The 15,787-nt window shown below is 41.6% G+C and overlaps 1 protein-coding gene across 1 annotated transcript in view; it reads right to left on the bottom strand.

Annotated features, from left to right (window-relative positions):
- Nucleotides 1-2,017: 2,017 nt before the first annotated feature.
- DISC1 (DISC1 scaffold protein) overlaps nt 2,018-15,787 on the bottom strand; it is a gene marked incomplete at both ends in the record, with an annotated part of 352,917 nt that continues 339,147 nt past the window's right edge. The window contains 2 exons of the mRNA XM_079713831.1: nt 2,018-2,155; nt 11,444-11,563. Of these exons, the coding sequence (XP_079569957.1) occupies nt 2,018-2,155; nt 11,444-11,563 (258 nt within the window). The remainder of the gene's footprint in view (nt 2,156-11,443; nt 11,564-15,787) is intronic.

Genomic DNA, 15,787 nt, shown 5'->3' on the forward strand with positions numbered 1-15,787 from the left:
TCACAATGTTGTGCTTTTGCTTTGTTCTCTGGACTATGGCCACTTGCTGGCTTAAGCAGGGCCATCTCCTGACAGAAGCACAGCACGGCACGGAAGACTGAGCAAAGCACCAGCTGCCTTCCGGAAACGGCAGCATGACTTCAGGAAATGACAAAGATTGTCTAGTGTCCATGGATCCTGATGAAGGCAGGAGCATCACTACTCCTGTATCAATGAGACAGAAGCACAAAAAGACCAGTTAGTCAATTACACTTACAAACTGCGGCGTCATTATTAACTCAACACTGCAAAAGTTTAGAGTTTCATCTCTAATGCATACATAAGTGATGTAAATCAGCATTTGGATCACGACGCTCCTGGAGAATGCAGTGCTGCACAGCACGAGACTGATGGAATATTAATAGAATTTAAATTTTAAAAACCCTATGATCCATTAAACGTGGGGAGTTCGGGGTTAGACAAAAACGAGAGGGTTTCCTCATTCCAAGCATTATCACAGGCTGATATGCTCATTGCACTGTGGTCTCCAAGTGGGTGATGGCATGGCACACTTCCCAAATGGACTCACGCCAAAGGAGAGCCGTGCGACTGTGGAGCATCTCTCAAGGCTGTCTTCCTCAGTGCACCTTGAGGAGTGCTGCCTGGTGAGCTCAGCCTGATTACAGCTGCCTCAGCAGGGAAGGGCCTGCGGTGCCCCACGTTGCTGAGTACAGCACTAATGAACTGCGTATAGCACTGCCTCACTGAGTACAGCACTGATTCACTGAGTACAGCACTGATTCACTGAGTACTGCACTGATGAACTGAGTACTACACTGATTCACTGAGTAGAGCACTGCCTCAATGAGTACAGTACTGATTCACTAAGTACAACACTGATTCACTGAGTACAGCACTGATTAACTGAGTACTACACTGATTCACTGAGTACAGCACTGATTAACTGAGTACAGCACTGCCTCACTGAGTACAGTACTGATTCACTGAGTACAGCACGGCCTCACTGAGTACAGTACTGATTCGCTGAGTACAGCACTGCCTCACTGAGTATAGCACTGATGAACTGAGTTCAGCACTGCCTCACTGAGTACAGCACTGACGAACTGAGTTCAGCACTGACGAACTGAGTACTGCACTGATGAACTGAGTACAGCACTGATGAACTGAGTATTGCACTGCCTCACTGAATACTCTTCTGCACTGAAGGTTTCTACATCCATGTCCTGCCTGACACTAAGTGAAACAGGCTCAAGGGAAAATAGGAGAGGATTAAACGTTTAAACACGTCCCCTGACCAATTCATGCCCCTCACTCCCTTCCTGCTCTCATTGTGGGTGAATTTCAGAATTTCCTGATGAAACATCAGGGACACATCCTGGAGGGACAGGCAGTGCCAGAACAGGACAACCAGAGGGCTACACGTGATAGTCTGTCTCTTTAAAAAATATATATCTTTTGGAATTTTTCATCTAAATTCTTCTGAGATTATAGAGAATCACAGGGGAAATTAAGGTGAAAAGCTGTTAATTCCAGATTCTGGGGTTAATTAGCTCCCTTATATCATGTGCCTGTAGGAAGGTGTAATGGGTATGATAAGAGAGACATGTATGGTTTCTTTTTTATAAGTTCTTAAATCAGGAGATATTTTAATTGCATCAGAAAGCAAGATGGTACAGGAAGAGAGACATCTTTCTAGCAGAAATCACCCCAACTTCTGTCTAATGGGGGCTGAAATGGAAAGATTTTTCACGTCCTGTGCGAGATGCTCCTGTTAATGACAGCAAAGGTGCCTCGGACCGACACTTATAAGGAAATCGGCAGTTCACTCCCCCTGCCTATTCCCATCTGCAGACCCCCTGATCTCAGCCTTGGGAGAGCGGACCACTCTTCCGCTGGGTGACATCCATCTCCGTAATTGTTTCGGGCACATTGGTTATGCAGAGGAGGTGGGAGAGGCCCCGCAGCACCCACGGTGATGCCGCAGTCACTCACCCTCCTTCCCCCATCCTGCGACGCCTCAGGCCGGTGCTTCCCGGACACCAGCTGTCCCACAGGAAGCTGCGGCCTCCCTCGCTCCCGCCTCCTTTGCTGGTTGGAGCTGCAGGATCATGGCCTGCAGAGTTTCCTTCACCATCTGGAGCTCCCTCTTGAGAGACTGTGCACACATTGTTAAGGAACACAGGCGAAGGTGCCAGGCGGCCCCCTGCAGCCTCTCGGGGATCTGGTAAGAGCCGCATGCCTGCTGGAAGCAGATGGGCACTCCCCTCTAACTGCAGTTTCAAGTTCCTCCAAAGTGTAGGAATTAAATATTAATACCAATGCTACGCTTCTTTTAAGAGCAATTGCAATTTCTACAAGGCCTGAGGTCATTCACCATCTCACGTAAGGTTTCCAAAAGGAAAAGGAAGAGTCAGCTCTTACACCGAGACAGATGGCAAACTGGGATGCTCCACGGAATATGGTCAGTGTGACTGTATTCCTGCTCAGCCCCAGGCTGGGGAAGGGCAACTGTCATATCCAAATGCTCTGACAGTGGAAAGGGCAGAAGGCTGGAAATCAGAGCTCCAGGATTGGGGGCCACCACACAACCAGACTCCGAGCAATGAGGTACAGTCCCTATTGGTCATCCGCCAGCCTTGTCACCTTGTGCAAATCACTTTGAACCTCAGTTTTCACATGAAACAGTAACTTCTAAACCCCGTTAGGGTCTAATCTGCTGTCACGTGTTATTATACACCCAGGTGCTTGTAAAATAACCATTCGGGGCCGTGGAGATTTGACAGAGTGCAGGGAGCTTGCCTTTGCTGGGTTGGTTGGTTGGTTTTTCTTTAAATGGTTGGGTTTTTAGTTTTATAACCTGTAAAGTTGTTTCTCATATAAATAAAACAATCATAGAGAACTCAGTGAATAATTATATGGAATAAATAATATGCCCGTCATTCTCTTAAAAGATGAGCTCTCTTCCAGGGGTTTAAGCTGGGGAACATTTAACCACCAGTGATTTTCCTGTCTGTCCATAGTCAGGCCCCTCTGTTCTTTCCCTTTTGTACCTGCAGTCAGAACAATCCTAAGATAAATATAGGATGAGTGATGGATTGAATTCTTTTAACTTAATAAGCAAAGTAATTTAACTTCATCTAACAGGAACGAAGAGGAAACACAGAAATATGTTGACACCACTTAGATGCTGTTAAGTCATCACAAGAGGTCAGACCACTTAAATATTACTAGATCAGATGTGGAGAAAACAGAAAGCTTTGGGAAAAGTAGTTTGCAGAAATCTTCCCACTCACAGACTCTCCACACCTACTACAGTGTGGTTTTATTTAAGTACAATGTCAATGCAATGTCAAGAGAAAGAGATACCTTTAGGTTGCGACTGTGGAAAGCTTTCTTTTTTCTTTTTTAAATAAGGAACTCCAAAGGATCCTGGGAATTATGCAAATGAACCTCACCTAAGCAAAAATGCTGAGCCACCTTGACAAGCCTCTGGCAGCTTTTCATCCTCTCGAATCTTCACCAGACTTCATCATTTATGTAATTTACATACACCTACTATGATGATTCACTCCTTGCACTTGAACTTGAGGGGAATGAGGATGGGGTTGAGGAGATGGGCAAGAGGTGGGGCAAGAGAAGAAAGTACCCAATACTTGTTTTTTCTTTTTTAAAAGACTTCATTTTCCTGCGTTTCTCTGAACAGCTCTGCTAATCTTTAGTGAAAACACATATGACTTTATACAATCAAGAGCATAAGTGGTCCCAGACAGAACACCAAGCTGCAAATTAATCACAAAGTTATGTTACATTTATAAAGAATAAGCGTAGAGCTTAAGCAGTTTATGAATCTTGACAAACTCCCGAGACTTCATTACCTTTGATATGCAGCCTGGGACTACAGGCCTCACTTTGTAATATGCTGAATGACGACCAAGTTTTTTAGAGAGAGAAACTGAGCCAGACTGAACTGCTTCTTAAAGAACTCGTAAAATTTCTAGCACTGGCAGAACACACTGAAAAGGTTTTTAAAAAGAGAGTGAGAGAGAAGCCACAAAAGAAAAAGACTAAGTTATATAACACATCAGCCCCTCAGACAACAGACAACAATCTCCAGGGACACAGGGAGGAGTGAGAAGCACAGGGATTTGAGGATGTGACCACGAGCTCTGGAACCTGGCAAACCATAGAATGCTTTCATTGTCTCACTCGTAAAATGCAGATTCCCATACCGTCTTCACAGGGCTACGGTTAAAAGAAATATTTTTTCTTGTGAGAGTATAGTGCCTTTTGTGAGATGAGAGTTAAGGTTTATTTACTAAAATAGCAGAGGTTGTTCTGTCTAAGTAGGGCCAGACATCAGAAATTCTGGAAACCTCCTTTAGAACCTATGGGGTAATAATCATCAAAATGATTAAAATCATGTTTTATTTACGAAATACTTCCCTCTAACCAACCTGCTAGTATGATTCCATACTACATGTGAGTTCCAAAACATTTTGAATGTGCTTATATGAAAGAGAGTCCAGGATAAACTGTGGAGTGAGGGGGGAAAGCAAGTTGTAGAACAATGTGTATGGAATGATACTAATTTTGCAAAAACAAAAAGGACAATAGAGATAAGCCATTTCTAGCTGGAAAAGCACCTTAGGAGGACACAGGGGTGGACTTCTCCTAGACATTGGTGCTGGGAGGGAGATGGAGCCTTTTTTTTTTCATACTTCTGTAATATTCACAATGTACATACATCCTCTCATAGTTCAATCAATGTGTTTGTTCAAAAAGATACATGCATCCCAATGTTCATAGCAGCACCTTTCACAAAAGCCAAGACATGAAAGCAACCTAAATGTCCATCCACAGAGGAATGGATAAAGAAGATGTGGTACATATATACAGTGGAATGCTACTCAGCCACAAAAAGAGAACAAAGTAATGCCATTTGCAGCAATGTGGATGGACCTAGAGATTATCATACTAAGTGAAGTAAGTCAGACAGAGAAACACAAATATCATATGATATCACTTACATGTTGAATCTAAAAAAAATGATACAGATGAACTTATTTACAAACCAGAAACAGACTCACAGACGTAGAAAACAAACTTATGGTTACCAAAGGGGAAAGGTTGGGGGAGAGATAAATTAGGAATTTGGGAGTAACATATACACACTACTATATATAAAATAGATTATCAGTAAGGACCTACTGTATAGCACAGGGAACTATACTCAATATCTTGTAATAACCTATATGGGAAAAGAATCTGAAAAAGAATATATATATATATATATATATATATATATATATATATATGAATATATATACATATGGATATATATATCTGAATATATATATACGAATATATATCTGACTATATATATGAATCACTTTGCTGTACACCTGCAACTAACACACTGTAAATAAACTATACTTCATAAAAAAGATAAATTAATTAAAATTTTAAAAATAAAAAAGCAGATTAAGCATTTAGTGAAAATAATTTAGAAATATCATAAGAGAAGTATCTTTTTATCACAACTCTTAAATATTAGGATAGGCTTAATTTAATCTATTATTCTGATTCAGCAATTTTAAAAAGCTTAAAAAAAAAAAAAGAAAAAACACTAGAAACATTTTCCCATCTAGCAGTTGGGAAAATAATCATGTAGATAGAGATCCTCACTCTTTCCTTCATTCAATCAAATACTCAAACATTTCACAGCTCCTACTGTGTGCTAAGAAATGTTCTAGACATGGGAAGTAGGGGAGTGAACAAAGTCACTGCCATCATGGGGCTTATGTGCCACTGAGTGAGAAGAAAATAAACACACAAGGGCATGCGGATAGATCGTGAGATGGAGCCATGGCAGGGCTTGGAGCCCGGGAGAGACGTGATCTCCCTGGCTGCTTTAATCGTTAGTAGATTAAAGGATGCGAGGGCAGAAGCCTGGAGATAAGAGGAGGATTTTGCAATAATTCAGGCCATAAAAGCTTATGGCTTGGTCCCGGGCGGTGGCAGTGGAGGTGGTGAGAGATGCTCAGATTCTGGATGTTTTGAAGATGGAGCCAAGGGCATATGTGACGGACTGGAGGTGAGATGTGAAGGAAGGAAAAGGCAGCAAGAATTACTCCCAGATTTTTTATCTAAGCAGCGAACTGGAAAAATAGACTTGCAATTGATCAAGAAGGAGAAGACTGGGAATGAGTCAGGGTTTTGGGGGGTGGGAGTGGGGAGGAACTGGAGTTTGGACACGTGAAGTTGGAAAAGCCTATTTGTCAGCCAAGTGGAGATGCTGAGGAGGAAGCAGACGTGAGTCTGAGGTTCAGAGAGAGGTCCAAGCTGCAGATGTGCAGTTGGAGGTTATACTGAAAAAGATATCTTTACAAACATTTTTGCAACATTTTCTCACTGATTTATAGAAAGATAAACGAATGCACTGGATACATCTAACCACAATCTTTTTTTTTTTTTTTTTTTTTGCGGTACATGGGCCTCTCACTGCTGTGGCCTCTCCCGTTGCGGAGCACAGGCTCCGGACGTACAGGCCCAGCGGCCATGGCTCACGGGCCCAGCCGCTCCGCGGCATGTGGGATCTTCCCGGGCCGGGGCACGAACCCATGTCCCCTGCATCGGCAGGCGGACTCTCAACCACTGCGCCACCAGGGAAGCCCAAGATCATACTCTTGATAGTAAAATTGTGCACACCGTGTTTGCAATGAGCAAGGAATAAGACAGCAAGGCATGTTTCCCAGATGTCTTGCAGTGGTTAGACAATACTGTCTTTTAGGGCAGCCATGTGCAAAGATCCTCAGATTCTCTCAAAGGGGTCTTTTGTTTATATATAGAAACAACTGAGTGCTTTACTGCCAGCTGAGATGCCAAGCGATCATTTTAGTAGCTGGGTCAAAAGTAGGTCTTCAGTTCATCTGCCCTGAACTACTTTGCTTCCAAAAGAAACAACAGTATGTCCTTTGAAACAGCTACTCATTTGCTAAATTATTTCTTCATATCAGCAGTGATTCCTCTGCAGCTCCGACGGCCACAGTCCTGGGAATTTTCTTTCATTCCCAAAGCCAAAGGTGAGGGACACAGTCGTTGAAGAGCAAAGAGGAAAGCCCCGCCTACACGCGACCTGCTTCAATGGATGTGATGCTTGCACAGGGGACCTCCCTGTGGTGCCCACCTAGGGCTAAGCCAGCAGCACAAGCCTGGTGCCCACACCCTCTCCTAGGTTCCCTCCTCTCCCCACTGTGAGGCTCCAAGTCCTGCCCTTCCCATCCCACTCCCTTTGCTGGGAGCCCAAGGGAAGAGAGCACCAGCCACCATATGCATATCAGCCCAGGGTACACAGTGTTCAAACAGCAGCCTCTTAGGGTCTCAGTTTTCTCATCTGTGAAACTGTGGAGCTTCATCATGGTCACAATCCCTCTTGCAGCTCTTTAGCCCTAGAAGCAGAAAGCATTTCGAAGGAGGCAGAGCAAAGCCCCTCACATTCCCCTTCCCTTTGTCTGTTACAGCTGCGCATTTGAAAGCTGAACCAAGCAAGGGCTCCTAAGGGGATGTGGTGTTTGTGCAAGTGCCTGGATGTATTTAGAGTATTTGCACGCCATCAAGCACCACCAAAACTAATCGATTAGGCACCACGTGTTCCAAATAAACAGAAAGAATGGAATTCCAGGAGAGTTTCCTGGACATGAATGCAAATAGAACCACAAACAGAATAAGTCTGTCCCTGTCTTATCTACGACTCAGAGGCGAGCAGGGCTGCCCTGGGGGCTCCGAAAGATGCCCAGCGTCCTGATCCTAGGTGTCCTTCTTTCCTTTTGAAAGTATGTTGTAGAAGTTGAAAGAGAAAGGAAAAACTCCCTGCTAAAAAATCCACTTAACCTAGATGGTTTTCAGTTAAAGCATTATAAACAGAGAGGAACCATTCCATACACTCAAAATGTTTTTCAACACCCAACTGCTAATTAGGATCCCAAATGACTGTGAAATTATACTAGAGAGTCAGACTAATGCCCCTGAAAATCCCGGCTTGAGTGGCAGTGAAGTCACACCTCCCATCCTCGACACCAGGCGTGAGTCACCTCTGCGACTGCCAGCTCTTCCAATTAATGGTGCAGATTCTTCTCAGATGCTCGCCCCCAGGTGGCTGACGGGCTGGGGGTGTTATCTGGCTACATGTAATTTAGTGAGCCTGTCAGGATGATGAAGAGACACGGCCTGTCTTCTCCCCCTCCTCCGATCTGTCAATCCAGTGTCTTCTTCATAAAAGCGAGAGACTCCCAGCCAGTTGCCCATGGCCTTGATGTTAAGTCAGGATACCCAGAGGATCTGTTGGGAAACTCAACCCCACTGCTGGTGACTGGCCCACCCTCTGCTGATGCCACACTACCAGGGCCTTCTCACACGAAACGGTTTCTGCAAAGCTCCGTGCCTTCCACACGGAGAATAAACATCTGGAGTGTCCAAGGCTTGAATCTTTTGGACACGGACACTGATGCGGACGCACATGAATCACGTTCACTCCGCAGCTTTTGAACAGGAGGCTCTGGCAGAGTCCTTAATGGAATCAAACAAAAATATTACACTTGCTGGGAAATTCTTTCCTGTTGCTGACGGCAAGCTGTTTCTTTCAACTGCACTCAGCTTCGTCTCTTTGATCAAGAATGGAAACACAAACCAGTCGGAGTTTGGCCAGAGGATTTCAGCAGCCTCTTGGAATCTCTAGATAAGTTCTCATTTGAAACAAGGGCTTTGGTTTGTGTAAGAAGCCTCCGCAGAGCCTTGTAAATATGTCTTTCTAACTTAGGGCACCGAGTTCCACTTGAAACTAAGTGCTGCTTTGTTAGAATTCAAAGATACCTTCTATGTATTTACTGTCAATCAGTGACACAGAACGAAGCCACGGTTTCAGAGGAAAGTCTGGGTCGAAATCCATTTTGTGGTGTAGAGATTTTTTTGGTGGGGGAGTGGTTTCAGTACCTAAACCAGTGCTTTCCAACCCTGGTTTGACATGTCCCCTCTATGTCCTCACTTATCTCAGCAAGGATCAGCAAAATTCTCAATAAACATAACTTCACTGAACAACTTTTGTTACAGCTTAATATTTTTATAGGAACTGTATGTTCCACAGAACAGGCCTGTCCAGCTACTTATAGGCACAGCTGCCTCCTGATTGGCCGTGAAGGACCATGGGGCTGGTGGTTGGATGCTTCTGCCTCTCATCAGAAATGACCTTGGACCAGCCACGTAATTTCTAAGCCTCAGTTTTCTCAACTATCAAGTACGAAGAATAATCCCTATCTGTCTACAGCAGTTTTATTAAAATTAAATGACTTTTCATATAAGTCACTGTGTAGCTACCAATCAATTCTTTCAAGGATTTATTACAAAATGATTGAATCAACCTACATTGAAATCTCATCTATAAACGGGATGTTTGAGCTTGTGACAGACAGAATGGTTTTCTACCTAAAACCAAGCACTTTACCATGTATAAGAACTATATTAAACATATTTTCTGCATATAACCTCATTTAGCCCCCATGAAAACCTTAGAGGTACATGTTATTATCTGACTTTACAGATGCTTCAAGAGGCTTTATCCACTCCCTGTGATTCCCACCGCTCCTGAATCTGGCTTGGATTGGCTGTGGGAAAACTAAAAGCATCTTTTTTTTTTTTAACATCTTTATTGGAGTATAATTGCTTTACAATGGTGTGTTAGTTTCTGCTTTATAACAAAGTGAATCAGTTATACATATACATATGTCCCCATATCTCTTCCCTCTTGCGTCTCCCTCCCTCCCACCCTCCCTATCCCACCCCTTAGGTGGTCACAAAGCACCGAGCTGATCTCCCTGAGCTAAAAGCATCTTATTTATACACAGCTCTGTCTCTTCTCAGCCTCTTCCCTACCACCCAACCCTGTTCAGGAGAAAACCCCATTCCCTAGAATCAAAGTAACCTTCTGGAAAATTTCTAAACAAGAGACTAACACAGACCCTGACTGCAGCTCTCAGAACTGCTACCTGAGCCCACCACAAGCTGGAGGGATTTCCCACTGAGGAACAAGCCCACCTGCTGGACTGCAGCCAGGAACCCCTCTGTATGCACTGGCCCTCTGCAGGGCTCTGCTCCCAGGCACTCACAGCCGGTGACTTGCCCATCTGCTGGAGGCCGTGCCACCTTACAACTGCTCAATTCTGCGTGATCCATGAACGTGGAATAAACAAAAGTGCAGAACAAAAATGCTTCTACTGTTTCTTTGGCCAACTTTTTAATAAGAGCTTAAACACCAGTTTGTAAGGGGCAGGGAGTTACGAAAAACAGAATGTCTGCTTTTAAAAATCCACCTTGAGCCATGTGAGAATAATCACTGATTAAGTTGAAAAAATCTCCTGCTAAGTTTAACAAGCAAGGCAAAAGATTTAAGTTTGTAAGGAGGAAGGAAACGCAACATTGAATCTGTCATTAAACTGTGGATCTGAATACTTGTGATTAAGATTAATCCTTGACCATTCAAAGCTCCTTAAACATACACATACATTCACACACACACACAGACTCCCGATAAAGCATGCCAAGAACTAGAATTCTGAAAAGTAAGACAGCAATGAGAAGCAAAGTCCAAAATAGCTACATTTCTCACAAATACATCTAATAAAAGTCACACTACTGAACAGAAAGGATGAATGAATAGAGAAGTACTTTCATCTAGAGAAGTGTCAGCTTATGATTAAGTAACCAAAAAAATACAGAATGGGGCTACATATGCCTTCATCCGTCTTGCACCCACCCATCTGCCCTCGAAAGAACTAACCAGGGACAAACTGAACGCAGCACATATCTACATGTGATTCCGTGCTTCACCGGGATGCACACCTAAGCCAGTAGATTCTTGTGCCATCTTGCTCACTGGTAACTGGTTTTGATAAAGGTTATTTGAAGATGTGACAGGAAATGTACTGAATCTTGTACAAAGGAGTGATCCAAAGTCCTGTTAGTTCTGACACTCTCCTGCCCATTATATGGCAGAATTGTATGGCAAAGAAAACCAAAGATGGATTTGGGTTTCTCAATATTCAGAACGCCCCTGGAAAACTGAGACAGTCAGACCCACAACCATCTGAGCCCCACAAACCCAGCTTCACAACCCCTGAAACTACATTTTTCTTTGGCCTCATTGTGTGCATGTCTGAACTTCACTGCTAATTTTTAGCACTCAGGTTTAATCATCAAAAATGCTGACTTACCAAAAACTAGAGAGAAACATCGCACACTGAATAATCTCAGGGATCTGAGGTGTGTTGAACTCTAAATACCAGGAGTATCTATTTGTTTGCATCTGCTGAGGCATGGGGAAACAGTATAATTTTTTAAGACTTTCTTTTACAAAATAACCTAACAGGTGCTTAATCTGCAGGGAAAAAAGGATATGAATGAGATCTTCATCGTGACTATGGATCGCAGTGTGAAGTTGATCTTCTAAGTGTAATAATTTCTTGCCAATGGCTTCACATTTTTCTCCAAGTTCTGCTGAAAGGACGTAAGATTCCTGGCCAGAGAAAAAGAAAAAAGATCACTCATAAACTATAGATTTTTTCAGGGCTGTGAACACATCTGTGATTTATCCAATGGTCCACAAAGGGAAGACTCCCCTACAGAGCTGCACCAGCTCCTGCAAACCCCATTAGAATCATGCCAGAACCTTTGTCTTCCCTGGAGGTCATTCTTGAGAATGACAATTTCAGGTTATTACGGAATGATAAGCTGTGTCTACATAGCTCCACAGTTGACCTCTCTCATCCGGTCATTTCAAAGACCTATTTCCAGTACATCAACCCCTAAAGTGGATTTATCAAAGGGGAAGCCTGGGTCTTCAAGCTGCATCCATGGGCAAACTCACACTACAATAGGAATCCTAACCAAAGAGGGACTGGGCAAGTCACAAGAGCAACTGAGCTGACCTGTGAGAACAAAGAGATGTTCCTCTAGGGGTACAGGAATCTAATAGGGCACTGGACGTTGTTCGCATGTTGGTCACAGTCCCTGAAAGCTAGAATATTGAGGAGACTTTAAATGCCACGAGGTGTGCATTTTATGTACAGCTGCTGCCACTGCCAGCATAGGTATTGATTTTCCCTCTCCCTCACCAGAGCGTAAGCCCCATCAAAGCAGGGACAATGAATGTCAAGCCCCGTAAGAGCCCAGACAATGATGTCTTGCTTGCTGCTGGGTCCAGAGCTCCTGGCACAGTGTCAGACACATGGTAGGCACATGGCATTCATTTGTTCCATGAATGAATAGCCAAGTCTGGGAGTTCCCTCCTTCTCAGATGTTTCCCCTTCATACTTGTATTCTACACATGAACCAGCAAAGAGCCCTCTTTATGTCACTTTCCTGTACAAAACCACCACATGGAGAACAGTATAGAGGTTCCTTTAAAAACTAAAAATAGAGTTACTGTATGATCCAGCAATCCCATTCCTGGACATATATCTGGAGAAAACTCTAATTTGAAAAGAAACACACACCCCAATGTTCATAGCAGCACTATTCACAATAGCCAAGACATGGAAGCAACCTAAATGTCCATCCACAGAGGAATGGATAAAGAAGATGTGGTACATACATACAATGGAACCTTACTCAGCCATAAAAAAGAATGAAATAATGCTCTTTGCAGCAGCATGGATGGACCTAGAGACGATCACACGAAGTGAAGTAAGTCAGATAGAGAAAGACAAATATCATATGATATCACTTATGTGTGGAATCTAAAAACATGACACAAATGAACTTATTTACAAAACAGAAACAGACTCACAGACATAGAAAACAGACTTATGGTTATCAAAGGGGAAAGGGAGGGGGAGATAAATTAGGAGGTTGGGATTGACATATACACACGACTATGTATAAAATAGATACACAACAAGGACCTACTGTATAGCACAGGGAACTATATTCAATGTCTTATAATAACCTATAATGGAAAAGAATCTGAAAAAGAATACATGTATGTGTATATTATATATATATATATATATATATATATATATATATATATATATCTGAATCACTTTGCTGTACACCTGAAACTAACACAACATTGTAAATTAACTATATTTCAATTTAGAAAAGCCACTGTAGAGCAGAGTCGGAACCCTGCCCTCCCACAACCTGGCGCTAGGCCCATACTTCATTTGGTGCCCTCTGCTCTCTTATGTACCACCAAACCTGTGCCACCTGGAACTCATCCCACTGCCTTCCGTCACGTGAGTCTTCCTGCCTGTGCCCCCCCTCCATCCGTGCCTGAACCCCAGTGCTTCCTTCAAGGCCCCAAACAGTGCTTCCACCAGCGCAGATTCTGACATGCGTTAGTTTCTCACAAGTGATTGTAAACTCCCCGTGGGCAGGGCCTCAGGGTAATGCCTGGCATCTAGAGGGCCATGGATTTTTAAAAGAAAAGAATAAACAATGTCAAGAAAATAAGGAAAGAAAAGAGAGAATCTTAGAATAAAGGCAAAGGCAAAAAGCAGCACTATGCTTGGTGACATAAGCCAGACAGAGAAAGACAAATATTGTATGATGTCACTTATATGTGGAATCTAAAAAAAACTGAACTTGTAGAAACAGAGAGTAGAACGGTGGTTGCCAGGGCCTGGGGGTAGGGGAGTTGGAGAAAGGATGTTAAGAGTATGAACTTGCAGTTAGAAGATGAATAAATTCTGGAGATCTAATGCACAGCACAGTGATTATAGTCAACAATACTGAATTATATACTTAAAAAATGCTAAGATACTAGATTTTTTTAAATTGGAGTATAATTGCTTTACAGTGTTGTTAGTTTCTGCCACACAGTGAAGTGAATCAGCCATACGCATACACATATCCCCTCCCTCTTGGACCTCCTTCCCCCTCACCATCCAACCCAACTAGGTCATCACAGAGCACCAAGCTGAGCTCCCCGTGCTATACAGCAGGTTCCTACTAGCTATCTATTTTCCACATGGTAGTGTATTTATGTCAAACCTAATGTTCTCACCACAAAAAAGAAATGATAAGTATGTGTCGTGACAGAGGTGTTAGCTAAAGCTACAGTGGTCATCAATTGCAATATATAAATGTATCAAATCCACACGATGTACACCTTAACTTACACAGTGTTATACGTCAGTTATATCTCAATAAAAATATAATAAATAAATAAGCAGCAAAAAGTGAGCTCAGAATTTAAAAGTAACCAAATGTAAAAGTAATATTTTCCCATCTAATGGTGAAAGTCTTAGAAGGCACACTAAAAAGAATTTTGCATAGGAAAAACAATTAAGATAGATATTCAGATTAAACTGCAGAGTTACTACAAAAACTACAATGAATGCCCAGCAAAAACAACAAAATCCCCAGGTGTGGTGATATTTAAAAAGTTCTTAGAGGCCATGAGTTATATAATATTATAATTGGAGTCCAAGAATAACCATTTAACCCAGATATGTGATTTAACATTCACTGTATCAACTCCAGAATGCCCTAAAGTTTATATCCCAAATGGTCAACTACATCAGAAGAAAACAGTGCTGATTGGAACTACCCATAACTACCGTAAATATTGAAGAAGTCTAATAAGCTACAAATAAATGTATGTACAAAAGAATTCTAGTGACAACAACATACAATTTTGCAGACAAATGGACACAATTACACAAGAAGGCATGTGAAGCATACATGAAGGTTTGTTCAGAACTGACCATAGCAGTGATGATGAGAAAACAGCAAATACATAAAAATCACATATACATATATATTTTACTGATCCTAAAAGTAGTAACATTATCATTCAAAGATGTAGAATTATGGAGTAGACAAATTACATGGAAGTTAAGACAATGGGCAATGAGTAACACCATAGTCACGCATGAACTAAATGAGACATGAAGAAAAAGAACATCTGGAGAAAAATGATTGACAGCAGTGAAAGCACAAGTCATACATGAAGGAAAAAAATACAGTGTTAATGGGAAAATATATATGACTGAGAATACACTTAAAAGAGACAAAAAAGCATAGAATCAGAACATGGAACCAAGGAATGTAAAACACTCTTCGATGGAATCAAATGATTCAATCCTTATCTTAAGGTTAAAACAAATAGAAATCAAAGCTGAATTAAATCCATTTAAAATATGTCTTTACATCTTCCCCCAAACACATAATCCCTGCCTATTTTCCTTTTAAAATTATGTACAAATTGATAGTGATTGTATGAATTTGGGAAAGTAATTTAAGACCATGTAGCAAAACTTTAAACTGTTTATATTCTATGATCCAATATTCCCCTTTCTGGAATCTATCAAAAAGAAAATTTATATATTTAAATTTAAATAATTTTTATTAATCATTTTAAATAAATATAGAAAAATGTCTATCATATATGTTAAATAATAATTTATTATTATTTTAGTAACGCAAAAGTAATTGCATTGAGTACAAGGAAGAGGAAATAACATAAATGTCCAACAATAAAGGGGACAGTTAAAATAAGTCCTGGTATATTCAATTTGTATTTAGCCATTAAAACCATTTTAATATAAGAATATTTAATGATGAGGAAATACTCAAACAGGCAAAGCACTAAAATATTAACAATTATTTGAAGGGGCAGCATTATAGCACATTTTTCTTTTCTTTTCTATACTTTGTTGTATTTTCCACATCTCTGAAAAATAATAAAGAAAAAAGTTACTAAGAACACTAACTCAAGCCATAACGGAAAAGT

This window comes from Hyperoodon ampullatus (assembly GCF_949752795.1).
Source record: "Hyperoodon ampullatus genome assembly, chromosome: 1".
In the NCBI taxonomy this organism is placed as follows: Eukaryota; Metazoa; Chordata; class Mammalia; order Artiodactyla; family Ziphiidae; genus Hyperoodon; species Hyperoodon ampullatus.